Here is a 15,990-nt window from a genome sequence, read left to right on the forward strand (position 1 = left end):
CCACTCCGCAGAGGGAGCAAAATTCCCAGGAGAAGCATGTGCGACCTTCCCACAAGAAGCCCTTCCTACTGGGGCTGGGAGAAGCAAAATCTTCAATCCCAATGAAATACAAAGACACTTTATATTCTGTATTTAAACTGGCCACTTGATAGAAATATTATTTTATGCAGTGAGGAAAATATTGTTGCCCAGTGAAACTTAAGGTGCTTCTTACTGTTTGCTTTGGTAGCAAAATGTGTGTGAAAAAACTTCTTTCTTTTAAAGTTCCATCATTTGAAATTCAATACTAATATTAGCATTTTTCTTCCTATTTTTGGATCCTCCCTCCAGTTTAAACAGAAGAAACTTCAAAATTTTCACCTGTCATTTTCCCAAAAGTCAAATAAGTGAATAAGTGATGAGAACTCTGTTTCCTTTCTTTGCAGTCAGGAGGAAGGTGCAATCAAAAGTCACAATTGCATCTTGATTTACAAATCTGGGACAGAGGGAGATGAACACAACACTCCAGACAGTCACTTCATCGGACTGACCACCACGATGTTAAAAGTGAAGAGGCTGGAGGAAATTACCACGTGTTACAACAGCAACCGTCTGGAGAAAGTGGCCTTTTTTCAGTGCATGGAGAAGGTTGAGAAGATGAAGTGTTTTCTAGAAGAAAGTTCTAGTGAACAGGATTCAAGATCTGGAACTAATGAGGTAATTGTGTGCTAATTTAGTCCCCTGAAAAGTCCTAGTTCTACCTTATCTTTTCTTACATACATCAATAAAGATAGCCATTCATCAGACCTCTTTCAAATTCTATTTTGTCACTTGAGTATAGGATTAGAGAACATTTATAAATAGGAAAGTTTTAATTTTGTTTCACTGAGGACTATGCATTTGTAAATTAAACAACTGAGTTTGGGAAGTACTTAAGAGGCCTTTGATTATGCATCTCTACCCGCAGGCTACATTATAGTTAGTGGCTTTGAAGTTATGAAAGCGAATTTATGGAAACACACATTTCTTAATATGAAAACACACATTTCTTAAGAAGGATCATTTAAAAGCATGGAGTTGGACATGAACTTTTGAGAAGCACTGCAATGGGTACAATTGCTGTGCAGAAGTTTCCAATTTCCTCAAGACATTAATCTCCCAGATCGGTGGTAGAGCTGTTGACACTGATGGTCAGTGGCAGGGATAAGTAGGCCTTGCCCAATGGCATGCTGTGTCCTCATCTGGGCTGTACATGGGCCCTGAGCCCATTGTGGCTGCTTGATCTTTGGTAAGTTACTAAACTCCACCTTATCTGGATAATGGGATGATAGCTGTTGTGGAAATTAAGTGTGATAATGGATAAAAAGCCCTAGCATACTATCTGCCACCATGCTAAGCATTTGCTACATGTTAGCTAGCAACAATCCCATCCCCTATCTTAGCTCAGTTAGTTCCCCGTCATCCCTTTGTAGATAGGCAGTTCCTGGCCCAGCATGGGCCTCACAGTGTGTTGCCTGTGCCTTGATTCCAGCACAAGCAATTGTTTTGAATGTGTTTGTCACTTTTTTCTAGTGTCACTCCTCAAGGTCGGGAACTCATATTACTTTGCATTCTCAGGTGCTTTCCCAGTAACTGGCACATAATAGGCACCAAAAAAAATGTTTGTGGGAGGAACAGATCTATTTAAGTGCAATCTGCTTTCTGGCTAAGGGCTAGGAGTCATTGTTCTTAATAATCAGAGCAACCTACTCTTACTAAGCAGGTTTGGGAAACCTCTTTCTTTGTCCAGTTACTTTCTGAAAAACACTATTCAGACAGGAATTGCATTTTTAATGAGCAACAGAATGAAATAGATCTGTTAGGTATAAAGGGCAGAGGTGTCTTTACTGTAAGTGAATACAGAATGGTAGAATGTACTAGAGAGGAGTGAGGTCAAAACGTAGGTTTTCTGAGATCTCTACTTTCCCTATTGAGCTAATGTCTTGTTCAGTATACACCAGGAAAAAATTTCCACAGGTGAAATTTCAGTCAAATGCAAAGGGCTTCCTCGTGAGGGCTGTTTACAGCCCAAAAAAACCAGAAGGATTTCTTTCTCTGTTCATTCATTTCTGTAGACAGAGAAGACAAAATATTCTTCTCAGATAACTTTGAAATTACCAACTGCCTTAGTAATTTATATGAATTTGATTACTTTTCCAGTACTGTTTTTCTCCACATTCTGATATAATTTCTATGAGTAGGCAATGTCTTCAGAGTGAGACGGTGCTAAGTTAAAACATGGACATTTTAAGGAAGAATTTTTTTGGTGATGAATTTCTTCAGAATATTAGAAATCAAATGATTTGGTAGTCAAATACTTTAGGATGCATATACCTATATATGTACCATATACATATTTACTTCTCACCCAAGGACATGTTTTTATTGATTTGAGAGAGAGGAAGGGCGAGAGAGAAGAACATCGATATGATACAGAAACATTGATTGGTTGCCTCCCAAATGCTCCCTAACTGGGAATCAAACCTGCAATCTAGGTATGTGTCCTGAGTGGACACCTGCCACCTTTTGGTGCACAGGACGATGCTCCAACCAACTAAGCCACCTGGCTAGGGCTAGGATATTTTTGAGGGAAAGACTGAGAATGTCATTGCTCAGAAACCCTAAGAACATCCTTCACAATTAATCTGATGTCCTTTGTGTAACCTGGGCCTCCTGGCTGGGTCCTGCAGTCAGTGCTGTGAGGAAGGTGTGGAGGAATGGCAAGTAGCTCCATATGTCCCATTCAGCTTCTTCTTTGTAAATGGCAAGGGGCCCAGAAATGTCAGCAGTAAATTTCCCTGTCTCTCTCTTGCCTGGTGGAGGACAGATGGGCACACGAATGTGAGGCTCAGAGCTTTTCTCCTTTCTGTGGCAGCCAAGGTCCCTGTGTTGGAGGCTCCTGCCTCCTGAGCCAGTAGGTGCCAGGGTAGCCAGAGGCCTTGGCAGTGGGTGGGTGGAGAAGGGCATTCCAGCAGCTCAGATGTCTTTGGATATGTAGACAGAGCTAGATTGACATGTTTCCATATTCTGCTGGGGTCACAGTAAAGAACACTCTTTTCTCTCCAGGGATTATTTTTTTTTAAGCCATAATTTTCTCCACTTATTCTCCTTTCTCTTTTATCCCTTCTCTCTTTGAGAAGATTAGCACTGCTAATCATAGTAAAAATCTTCACCGTGGTGCACTGGAAAGAATGTACTCTGGCTTTCAGACACTATGTGATGTGGAAGCTGTGTTTGGAAAGTTTGGAGTACAATTCTTTCTAGAAAAGTCTTTACTCTCCAGTCCCAATAGGGCAAATTATCTGCAAATTTAACAATTTATATTTATTAACATGGTTTGGTAAAGTTCAGATTATTTTCTTTTCCTGCTCTTAACCAGGTTTTCTATTTCATTTATATTTCCTCCACTGGATTTATTTTAAACTATCTTCTTTCAATTCCTCTATGTTTTGTTGAATTTATTAAATACTACATATTCTCCTTTATAGCATGTTTTATTCATTTTATTTTTGTAAATTCCTTTTTATCTTGTTTTTTAATTACTTTTCTCATTCTATGATATTTAAAGGTATTCAAAATCACCTAAATAGTGTAGAATTTTAAAAGTTTTTAACAGATATGCCATAATAAACTAGATCTAAATGTATAATCAAGTAAAACCTAAAATAAATTAATCTGCCACATATGAGTGATGGGTTTCATAGCTGTGTGTATATACCATGAATTCATACATGATAAATGACTCATAATGCTAATTAGTATTGTTTTTGTACAATCAAACCCAGGGTTTCTCCTACTGTTACTTCTCTATTTCTTGTATGAATAGCCCCATTCTGCATTTCCCTCAGATCTAATTTACTGTTTAATACAAATACATGTACACACTATCCTATATAATAAAAGCCTAATAAAAGCTAAGTGTCTGGTTGTCTGGTCATCCATTCAACCAATCAAAGTATAATATGCTAATGATATGCTAAGGCTGCTCAACCGCTCACTATGACGTGCACTGACCACCAGGGGGCAGACAGTTGACCAGTCGCTATGATGTGAACTGACCACCAGGAGGCAGACACTCTGACTGGTAGGTTAGCTTGCTGCTGTGGTCTGGCCAATTGAGACTGAGCAAGATAGGCCAGACATGCCCTGGATCCCTACCGTGGTCCCTCTTCGGCTGGCCAACCTCCTGCCTCCCTCCCCGACCCTGGTCGTGCACCTGTGGGGTCCCTTGGCCTGGCCTGCACCCTCTCTCAATCTGGGACTCCTCGGGGGCTGTTGGAGAGCCGGTTTTGGCCTGATCCCACTCAATGCAGGAGCTGCCCCCTGGTGGTCAGTGCGCTCCCACAGGGGGAGCACTGCTTAGCCAGAAACTGGGCTCATGGCTGGCGAGCACAGCGGTGGTGGTGGGAGCCTCTCCTGCCTCCACAGCAGCGCTAAGGATGTCCAACTGACAGCTTGGGCCTAAGCAGTCAGTTGGACATCCCCCAAGGGTTCCTGGACTGTGAGAGGGTGCAGGCCAGGCTGCGGGACCCCCCCCCCCCCCCCGTGCACGAATTTTGTGCACTGGGCCTCTAGTTAGCTTAATAAAAGACAAAAGAACCAGATAATTTTTTTAGGCAACCAGAGTTCCATTTTCCCTTTGTGTTCTGTCTGCATCCCCTGCTTGCTATACATACCCCTACATTTTATGCCCAAGACTATCCACTCTCACCTCCTTGTTCTTTGATTTCCCCTACCTTCCTGTACACTCCTAGTTACTTATCCTCCATCCAAATGGCATGGTCCTGACCAGGGAAGTAAGGTGAAGCTGTTGGGGGTGTGGGAGGGGGGTGGCTGGGAGCACAGAAGAAGGATGACCCTAACAGAGGCAGGATATCACAGCCTCGGGAATATTTAAATGCCTAGTACAAATGCTCCAAAGATCAAACAGGAAAAAACATTAATTAACAGAATGTGAATAGGATAGAGTGGGTTGGAGCAAAACATGGATCTGCCTCTTTGGATTGCAGTTGGTGCTTTTAATAGTAGGTGGCATTTCCTGACTAACTGCTATGAAAATGTACCATCAGTGGCATTCATAAAGATTAAAACTTAGATCTCAAGTAACGTTGATGAGGGTGGAGGTTTTATAATTTTTCAAAGTTACATTTCCCCACCCCACTTCTTTACTCCTCACCCTTGGGGCAGGAGGAAGCTGCCTGGGGGTGGCCCCGCCATCCAGGCGGATGCCAATTTCTGTCTTGCTAATCTCTTTGAACTGGGCACAAGCTCCGTCTCCTTGGTGTCAATTGTCACCATAGGTCTCTCTCTGACCCTGCACCTGTTTCAGATCTGTTACACAGACCATCATATTTTTCCTTTTAAAGAGGCGATTATCTGTGGATCGTGTAACTGGAACATCTATTGCAGGACCCTGCAAGCACTCTCTGTGATCTCACACTGCCTGCTCCTCAGAGCAGAGCGTTAACAACCCTGTGCTGGGACATGTGCTGGTGCGAGAGTGGGAAAGGGAAGGAACATATAAGCCAGGTGACTTCTTTATAGCCGCTTCCAGAGAATGGACCTACCACTTAGAAGGAAAGACGTCTGGATTGTAGGTAGCGTGTGCCTCATCTCATCTCCCTTACTCTGGCGTGTGCTGCGGTCCAGGATGACACAGGGAGGTCGCAGACAGGCTCCTGCTCCTGAGGACGCACAGGTAGTGTTACCACTTTCAACTAAGACAGATTCCTTTTACTCTTGTTTGAATGTTTCCAATCAGGGAGTGGTGCTCGCCAAAGGGGATGGAGTGCATGCCCCAGACTGCCCTCTCAGGAGAGTCGGGTGATAATAGAGGCAGGTGCTACATTTCAAAGTTTCCAACACTTGCACCGCCTTTTGGGAACCTCAAAGCAGCTATTCCTGGGGGCATGTTAAAGTTGGCGACCTGTTTTTGCCTGTGAGAGCTAAAAATTAAGTCAGCATCTCTTCATTCTCCTGCTTATATGACAATTAGAAAATAAAATAGCACAAAAGCAGAACCCCCTTTCCCTTGTTAAAAGTCTATGGCCAAAGCAGTCTCTGAAGAGTGACCTCTCTGCTGAGGAAGCTCTTCAGCGCGGCCTTCTGTGCTATTCCCTTGAACCCTTGCCCCATGATGCCTTTCACTTGATACCATAGCTATTCCAGGAATGGAATCCAGCCAGGAAAAGAACAGGACTCGGAAAGAAGAAAAATAACTCAGACTCTAAGGATATTAGCACTTTCCAGGAGATGGTATTGCATCTGGAAAAGCAGCCCTTTCCAAATATTTAATTTGTTTTTATCAGTTAACACAGAATAAGTTATTTTTAGAACAATGTAAGAGTTTAGAAGATGCTACAGAAGACAGTCTGAACCACTGTTCCCACAGGAAGTGGATTTACAGTGGTGGTCCTGAGCTTTTTCCATTATCATCTACCTCACTTCCAGAGACTTTTGGCTTTCCCCCCCTAATTGAACACCCCCTATGAAATCTTAATACCATAGATAGACTGTATATCTGTTTAGGTTTTAAAGATATATCTGTGTTTTATACATAAAAAGAATAAAAGTTTTTTTAACCCTCCTAAAGAATCATTTTTACCCCCTTGGGGGGTGATATTACCCCCATTGAGAATGCATGATTTACAATTAAAATATTTCCCTCCCCCAAGCAATTGAGCAACATTTTCCTATGCCTATATAGGAGGGCAAAAGTAGGTTTACAGTTGTGAATATGTGAAACACAGAGTTTATTCTTGTAATTTTATTTACTAATTATTGTATGTTTTCCATATAAACCTTCTATCCTCTTTGTATATAAATGCCTTTCTTATACCTTATTTAACAAGAAACTACCGACTCAGCACCTTGGTGGTGTTTAGAGGACTGAGCGCCCTGGGATTCAGGCTTTTTGGATGTCTCAGACTTTTCAGGGGATCCTGACACAGTAAGCATTTCTGGGATCCTTAAGTTCACTCTCAGGAGAATTGCCAAACCTTGGAATGGTTTATCATCTGGTCTGTTGTCCTTGGGGACAAAGTAAGAGAGATGGGAAAGACATGGATAGACATGAATGGATTTCTTTTATTTAAAGAAGACATCATAAAACATTGTAAATCTCTTTAGATCTGACCTAACATCATGATTAGGTCTGTGTTTTCAGACTTGGTCATTGGTGCCCAAGCATTTATAATTTTTGGCTATTTAACATATCTCCTATGGGAAATGCTAGAAGGGTTTTCATCTTCCAAATGGAAAAGAATGTTATTCACCTAAGCTATGAGAATGTAGCCCTCAAACTATTTCTCAATGAAAAGGTTAGCAAGATATATGGCCTACTTAGGAGTGTTGTTGGTGTGGATTTAAGAAAGTTTTGGAAACTTTTAACTCTTAAAAAAATGTCTCTGTAATCAGCTTCTACAACATATACTTGCACTTTTTCCCATCGCTAATAATTATTCAGAAATGCGGGCTTAGAAATTTCTATAAGCCTAGCAGTTTTAAAAACAGTTGTTTATAGGGACATCAGAGAATCCTCTTTGTGATATTAATGTGCTCTGTATCCATTTATAACACGGAACAACTGAAAGGTTTGTCCAATATGCTGGGTAGAATACCTGCCATGTCATCCAGGCGTGCTGTCCCAGACATGCCGATGAGTCATATTTATGTTTGTGTCAATCCAGGTTCTCAGAATAATTAAAATTCTTGCTAGTTCTGTTATTTGGGGGTAATATAAGAAAACATATCTTATTTTTATCTTTCTACAAGTTAAAGCAATGTAGTACAAAATATAAATATTGCAGATCAAGTCTGTGTTCCTAAATAAGAAAATGTATAATGTACGTGAGAACAAAATTCCTGAATGTCCCTATCGACTTACCTAAACACGATGATGGCTGTAAAGAGCACATTTATCTATTAGTGTTTCCCAGACTTTCATTTTTCACCTACCACCTCCATGACTTTTGCTAATCTGCATACTCATTTTACTCCTATTAATTACTTTCACGTACCAAGTCATTTAAAAAATGAGCAGAATCAATAACAGAGTGAAGCCATGGTCTTGATATGCTTATCCTAAATGTTCAAATATACAGTAACACGTGTGAATTTTAAAAATGGTGTGTGAGTTAACCCCAGGTCCCTAGCAATGAGGTTATCCCAAGTCAGCTCGTGGAAGCAGTTTCCAGGTCTCCGCCCTGTGCCGTTTGGCACTTCCAACTTCATTTCTCATTTTCTGCCTGCCCTGTAGCGACAATAGCAAAGACCAGAGAAACTGAGAAGCAGTCAGCAGTGGAGAGAAGAGAGAACCGAAGGCTTGCCTCTAGATAGCAGACACATAGAAAATCGATAGCAGGTAAAGTTTGTTTAGTGCTTTTTATGTGCTTGGACCAGAGTTCTCCATGTGGTTGCTTCTGAGGTCCCATCAGAAAGCGGAGCTGAGACAAGAGCATGTGTTGTTGATGGATCGTTTTGGGAATTGACTTAAGGGCATAGGTGTGGGGCCTGGAGGAGTGTGAAACAGGGAAGGAGAGAAGCTCCAATGAGGTCACATTGCCAAGCTGACCACTGCTGGGTGGTGACCTCAGAGCTGTTCACCTATCGGACTGCGGGGGCTTCTGACCCAGCTGGCGCCATCCCCACTGGTTGAGGGTTGTCCCCTGGAATTTTCAGTGGCATATGGGTGAGTGCTGGCTCCCGTTGGGGTCCCAGCAGCACTGCCACCTCATTTACAACTTTTAATTAGGGAAGAATGTTTGCTTTGCCGTCCATTGATTGTGTAAAAATGACAGGTGCTCATTTGGATACTAGCACAAACTAGCATGTAATCCATGGCTTGTGGCTTCATGCATTCAGAGATTCTCATGGGCATGGTTGTTGTGGTATTTCCATAGTGAGTGGACACCACGGGCCTGTGCTCTGCATGTAGGCTGTGACTCAAAGGTTAGGAACACTAGGGGCACAGCCTTGAGAGACTGTGGAGGTCAGCTCAGCCAAATCCTTTTCTGTAGGGGGAACTTAAAGTCCAAGAGAGACCAAATGGACTTGCTCACTATTTGTGACATCAAGGGACTATCCTAAAATTAGAGTTGTCTTCTAACTACATTTTCTGATGCTCTTTCCATGTTTTCTTTGGTTAGAGCCAGGCTCCTTCACAAAGGGGTGGGCAGCACTTGGCATGGTCACTGTCAAGGTTCCCCACTGGCCTTTTCCCATGGGGGCCCAGCACAGATCAGGGCAGACTCCTCCTCGCAGGGTGGCTGACCATCAGCAAGGCCTGCTGACCTCCTGCCTTGGCACCACCTCTTTCTAGGTAGGAACATCATATTTTTTCACTGTACCCAGACTCCTCCTCTAAGAATAATTTCCCCAAGGCCTCAGTCTGGGAGCTGGCAAGGCTCAGCTTTAATGCTCGTGTCAGTGACGAGGTGTCAGGAAACCTAAAAAAAGGCCGTGAGCAGGCTAGAGGTGTGAGAGCCAAACCTCTGACTTATCTAGTTGACCTTTAGCTTCTAGTTTTTGCATTCCAAATGTGAGCAGTGAACAAGGATGTAAAGTTCTCCTGTTCTTATACTTTTTATACAATTCAATGCTTATCTGAGCTAACTTAGGATAAGGGGTAACTATAAAAATTAGTTATAAATACAATATTTTAATTCACAATGTATTTTTTTGTTGTTCTTGGGAAAGGACTCTACCTTCTGTATAATGTTTTATAATAGTACTCTCCTGCCTGGCTGGCATGGCTCAGTGGTTGAGCATCAACCTATGAATCAGGTGGTCATGGGTTCAATTCCCGGACAGGGCACATGCTTGGGTTTCCTGGGTTTTCGGCTTAATCCCCAGTAGGGGGAGTGCAGGAGGCAGCCAATCAATGGTTCTCTCACATCATTGATGTTTTTCTCTCTCTCTTCATCTCCCTTCTTTTCTGAAATCAATAAAAATATATTAAAAAATAGCATCCTCTCACTTCCAGTCATACAATTTAAGTGGAGCTTTTGCTCCATTGTTTTTTGGAATGCCAGGGTGCATACCCCTGGTACTTTCCTTTTCTTTCATTCTCACCTGAGGATATATTTATTGATTTTGTATGTGTCCTGAACGGAAATGGAACCCGAAATCTTTGAGTGCACTGGACGACACTCAACCAGCCGAGCCACCCAGCCAGGGCTACCCCTAGAACTTCGACTTCCCTGTGCCGATAGCTAGTATTGTTCCATCACAGGGGCCTGTTCCAGAGCACCTGTCAGTTCTACTGGCCCGTTTCCAGCTTGGATAACTTTGAGTCTAGAATATCTTTAGTCTTCTGGATGCTCCCAGAACACATAGGGGATAAAGGAGGAAGAAACAGCAGGGGTGAAGATTTGATTTAGAGCTTCTAACTCTCCCAGAATCTACCAAAGACCTTAGCATTGCTCTGAATCACTCAAACTCCTTTAGTTCTCTGGAGAGAGCTTCAGAGAGTCTCACAAGTGTGGCCTCAGAAAGTGTCATCACCTACTCTAGCCTGAACCCAAGGAACTCCAGCTCTTGGTGTTTTCCCAAATTGCCCAAGGAAGGAGAAGCTGGAACAGGCAAGGGCAACACTTGGAGAATCTACATTGGCCAGTGCTGTCTTTTGCTGAGACCAGCAGTTCTCAAAGTGAGGTCCCTGGACCCCCGGGGGAGTAAGATGTAAGGCTCTTTCAAATGTCTACAAGGTCAAAACTATTTTAAAATAATTCTAATATTTTGGCCTTTTTTCCTGCTTTGACATTTGCACTGATGAAGAACAGGCAGTAGTGGGTAAAACTGCTAGCACCTCAGCACAAAATATAGCAGCAGCACCAAAGTGCACTAGTCAGTAATCCTAGCAATTTTTCATCACTAGACACTCAAGTATTTGTTTTTAAAGAGCCAGTCTTGCTTAAGAATGTCCTTGATGAAGCAGGAATAAAAATGTACTTAATTGGACTATATCAGTGTAAATATTCATTTAAATCTTTGTGCCTAGATTCCGTATTAATTTACTCAATAAAGAATTGCTGAGCCCCCCGCTGCACAAAAGACAGCATTGGACCTGCTGGGATTCTCCCATAATTATTGCCAAATATAATACAGGTTTGCAGAGCAGATGCTTGGAACTCAAAGATGCAAGAAATTTCATTTACAAAGGTCTCTGACACTCTCAAAAAGAAGTAGAATCTGATAAAACATGATCATTTACTTAAAGGATAAGTATAGGAGATACATTTGAGTTGCAAAAGGCTCTTTCAGTCTGTAGCTCAACATATTTATAGAGGTGTTTTATGTTAAGGTCTTTCTTTAAACTACTTGGAAAATTCTTACTTAGAAATTTAAAAATTGATAATTATAAGTGTTAGGTCTCACTTCTTCCCAACCTTCTAGAATGAGCATGTTGAATTGATATTATGATATGAGTAAGTTTCTACATTCTTTAGGCTGTTTTTGCATTTTACCTATTTAAGATTTAAACATGGGTCTCTATTTACTTATTTAACAAATATGTAAATGGTCCTTGCTGTGTGCCAGATCCTGTGCTAAGCATTGTACAAATATGAACTCATTTAAACCTGCAGGTACTACCCTGCTGGGCTCTGTAGAGAATACTAACAATTTCTGACATTTATGTTGTGTTGCTTGTGTTCTAGGCACTGTGATAAGTACTTTGCACATGGCAAGCACTTCAGTTAATCCTCACAATGGCCCCATGAATTTGGTATAATCATCATCTCTTTTTTATAGCTAAGTAAACTGAGACTTAGTGATGTCAGGGACTTGCCTAAAGGTTATGCAACTATATACCATGTTATTTCTCTTTGAATGGATTAGTTTGCCCAACACATGACATAGATAATTCAGCTTATATATAGACAATTTAACTAGAGTGTACTTTTTAAAACGAAATGTTTTAAATTCAAATTTGAAGAAAAATTATCTCTGATAAATTTTCTAAGGACAATTTGTATTATCTTCACGTGATCTGAAACATAGTTCACATTTGATGATTGTTTTGGCTCTTTGTTCCAATTCTTTATCGAGTAAATTAATATAGACTCTAGGCACAAAGATGTAAACATAGCCAGAACCGATGGGTAACAGGAGCTAGTTCATTTTTCAAGGCAAACCAAGGCTTGGCTCTGGGACCACGAGGTAACAGTGACCTCTAGTGGGCAGAAGTTACGAAAGTTTCTACAACCCTGTGGTGAAATCAGAGCACTTTAGGGGAAAACAAATTGTTGGAATCAGTGTCATGGGTCTGCAGTCAGCACACTCTCTCAGCTGTTGGTTAATGAACACCAGAAGAATACACTGGGACTGGTGATTATCTCAAACATATAATAAGTTTGGGAGTTTATAAACTAAACTAGAGGCCTGGTGCACGAATTTGTGCAACAGTGGGGTCCCTTGGCCTGGCCTGAGGGATAGGGCCGAAACCAGCTCTCCAACATCCCCCAAGGGGTCCCAGATTGCAAGAGGGTGCAGGCCAGGCTGAGGGACCCCTCCAGTGCATGATCGGGGCTGGGGAGGGATGCAGGAGGACTCCGGGGTATGTCCAGCCCGTCTCACTCAGCCCCGATCGGCCAGACCCCAACAGCAAGCTAACCTACTGGTTGGAGTGTCTGCCCCCTGGTGGTCAGTGCACCTCATAGTGAGTGGTTGAGCGTCCTTAGCATATCATTAGCATATTATGCTTTGATTGGTTGAACGATCGACTGAACAACCGGACACTTAGCATATTAGGCTTTTATTATATAGGATACTGTTTGTCAGCATGCTCGAAAATACTTTTTTTGTTATACAGTGCATAACAGTTTTTATATTTTCCATACTTTATTAATCATAATTATGTCTTGACTATTAAATGAAATTGACTTTTCACTAAAGATAGATCAGGTGTTTGGGTGGTTTGCATACACACGGTTTACCTAATAATGAGAAGTTACAATGTGAGACATTGTTTACTGTCTGGTATGTTCAGTGTGAGACTACAGATTGAATTTCATTTCTGCCTCCTGCTATCTTTAGGACACTGAGCACAGTATCGAGCCTCTCTCAGCCCATTTCCGCATCTGGAGCTAATGATACTGACCCCACAGGACTGTTGTAGAATCCAGTTAACATCATGCTTAGCATGGAGAAAGTGCTCCGTATACCAAATAGGAAGCTTTATGTGACACTGGGCATCTTTTTGGTGGCCTTGTCTCTTTCCTGCTATGAGTCTCACAGGTCTAGTTTCCTGAAGGACTCTTCTCCTTTAACATCTTTCCACCTTGAATTTCCTTCCTTATTTTACAGTGACTAGACTGGAAACCTTAGTGATCTTGTCACCTCACCATCCTGCATTATTGACCCTTTCTATTCCCTGTCACATCCTATCGGACATCAGATAACAAATTCTGTATGTGGCATCTTGAAAGGTTTCTCAGATCTCTCCTTTTCATTCCCACTGGGTTGATGGCAAAATGGGTTTGTTTCTCCCACTGTCACTTAAGGATATGTACAGAGAAATTGAGTTATCTTCTCTTCAGAGGGAGAAAGGCATTGCGTGCAGTTCAGCATGAATGCTCGTTCAAGATGCCCAACTACATACAGGATAATGGGAATAGGACTTTAAAAATGAAAAGGTTGAAATTCTTAATGGTGGGATCATCTTTTTTGATATAGAGGATTTGGCCACATGGTCTTAGTAGAACACGAGAGAAGGCAGAGACTATTATTTTATTGAACACATTACCCAACATGCCATGGGAATTGGACAATGAGTGGTTTGTTCAAGCTTGAGGCAGTTTACAAAGATTTATAAACTCACAAATTACAACAATTGCTATCACTGTCATGACAAAGCGGGTGGGAGAAATTCCACCGGTGCCCTGTCCAGAAACTTAGTCTCAATATTTCAAGTGGTGGTCGATCAGGCCTGACTTCCCCTGCTGTTGGATACCACAGGAGAAGCTACATTCCCACCTCCCAACTTCCTGTCCTCATTCCCTGAGAACCATTCCTGGTCTCGAGCTCAGACGGCCACACACAGTTTATTACAGAGTTGTCTATTCTAATAAAATTAACTGGGGATAAAGGAAAGAATGGGAAGTTACCAGGCATAATGTCTAACTCTTAAGCTTGCCCACCAGAAGATAATGACTTAGAGTTGAAGCTTATTGATCCATTTCCAATTATCCTACTTTAATATCATGTGCTTGCATGATCAGCATCATCTTATGTGAGATTATTAATATTATTGCTCAACACATAATATTGGAAATTCTCAATGCATGTTAAAATATTCAAAGCTCTGCCCTGGCGTGTGTGGCTCAGTTGGTTGGAACATTGTCCTACACACCGGAAGGTTGTGGGTTCAGTTCCTGGTCAGGGCATATACCTAGGGTGCAAGTTTGATCCTCAGTCAGGGGCACGAATGGGAGGCAACCGATCAATGTTCTCTCACATCGATGTTTCTCTCTCTCTCTCAAAAATCAACAAAAATATTTAAAAATTTAAAGGCTGTGAGAGGTCCCCCTGTTCAAGTGACAAGAGCAAAACTATTTTCAACCACGCACATGAGAAACATTTAATAAATGTTAAGTTATTACATTTACTTGAAATATTATTAGCATTAGTATTTATCATAAGAACTTTCAAAATTTATTTGACCACTGAACTCCTCTGTTTCCTGATTTATATTCACATCTTAGGGTACCTAACATATGCCCTGGGGAATGCTGGTTTGTTGACAGAAGACCAGTAATTGACTTTGGTATCAAACAGACCCAGATTCAAGTCTCTGTGGGAGCTCTTACCAGCTGTGTGGCCTTCATCATTTAACCTGAGCCTCAGTATTGTGTTCATGAAAATGGTGTAAAAGCACAACTTTGCAGGATAATTGGGAAGATTGAATTAGTTAACCTATCTGTTAGCACGTAGATGTGACCCCAAATTTAATTTTTGTTCCCACTTTTTACTTTTCACGACCATTGCCCTCATTCTTGCTCCATTTCTATGCCTTTTGAAACCCTTTCTGTTCTTCAAGGTCAGTTTCAAATCCCTCCACAGTTGATCCTAATCTGACCTCTGAGTTTGCATTGACTACATCATCCTTTAAGTACCCCGTTTAAGTACCCTGTACCATTTGTAGGAATGGGTTTGGTGTTCTTATTTCATGGTTGGGCCTCCTACTAAAAAGCTGAGGATCATCCCCTGTGTCCTTTGTGTCCTCATAACAACTGTGCTATGAAAGTCAATTTTCATCTGTGTACTAGTTATTACTAGTACATCTCATATTTTAGCCTTAGAAGTGAGCATAATTATTCATATACTTGTTTCAAATATTTAAACAAAGTAATGAGTAGGGCCAATTTCCAAACAGCTATTTGGAGTAATATTAGTGTTGGACATTTCTCCCCAGAGTTCCAGGAGGCTGACTTGAATTAAGTTGTAGTCATTTCTAGACTGGCAGAATCAATTTAGAGAGCTTGGTGTGATCTGATATACTACAGCTTTCTTCATTTACCCACAGATTAAATTGTTCTCCATAAGAGATACCTGCATGTAATTCTGGGTGCTTTCTGCTCCCTTCTGAAGAACAAGGCAATCTTCTACCTCTTTCTTTCAAGTCAAAATTTGTCAATCAACTTGCACTCTGAAATGACTCTAATAAAATTGAATGAATAGCCAAGAGGCATTGCATAGATTCTGAAGTCCCTTTTGAAATGAGTTATCCAAGAAAGAATGTGTTAATTTTAACACAGTTTTTATATGTTTGCTTGCTTCTTTTTTATGTTCTAATCTTTGAAAGTTGTTATTTTATGTGTGATGATGGTGATCATTCACTAACAACAAGAATCTCTTGCTCTGAGAGTGGTCTGTAACTTGTCAGCACCACCTGGTTCCACCCAGACCTACAAAATAGGAACCTGCATTTTCACAAGATTCCTGGATAGTTAATGTGCACATTAAGGTTTGAGA

The 15,990-nt window shown here is 41.3% G+C and overlaps 1 protein-coding gene across 1 annotated transcript in view; it reads left to right on the forward strand.

Moving 5' to 3' along the window:
* Positions 1-432: 432 nt before the first annotated feature.
* The window catches only part of MYLK4 (myosin light chain kinase family member 4), an 80,677-nt gene continuing 65,119 nt past the window's right edge, over positions 433-15,990 (forward strand). The window contains exon 1 of the mRNA XM_023751368.1: positions 433-696. Within this exon, the coding sequence (XP_023607136.1) occupies positions 538-696 (159 nt within the window). The 5' untranslated portion in view covers positions 433-537. The remainder of the gene's footprint in view (positions 697-15,990) is intronic.

The sequence above is a fragment of the Myotis lucifugus genome, unplaced genomic scaffold (genome assembly GCF_000147115.1).
Source record: "Myotis lucifugus unplaced genomic scaffold, Myoluc2.0 scaffold_21, whole genome shotgun sequence".
Taxonomy (NCBI): domain Eukaryota; kingdom Metazoa; phylum Chordata; class Mammalia; order Chiroptera; family Vespertilionidae; genus Myotis; species Myotis lucifugus.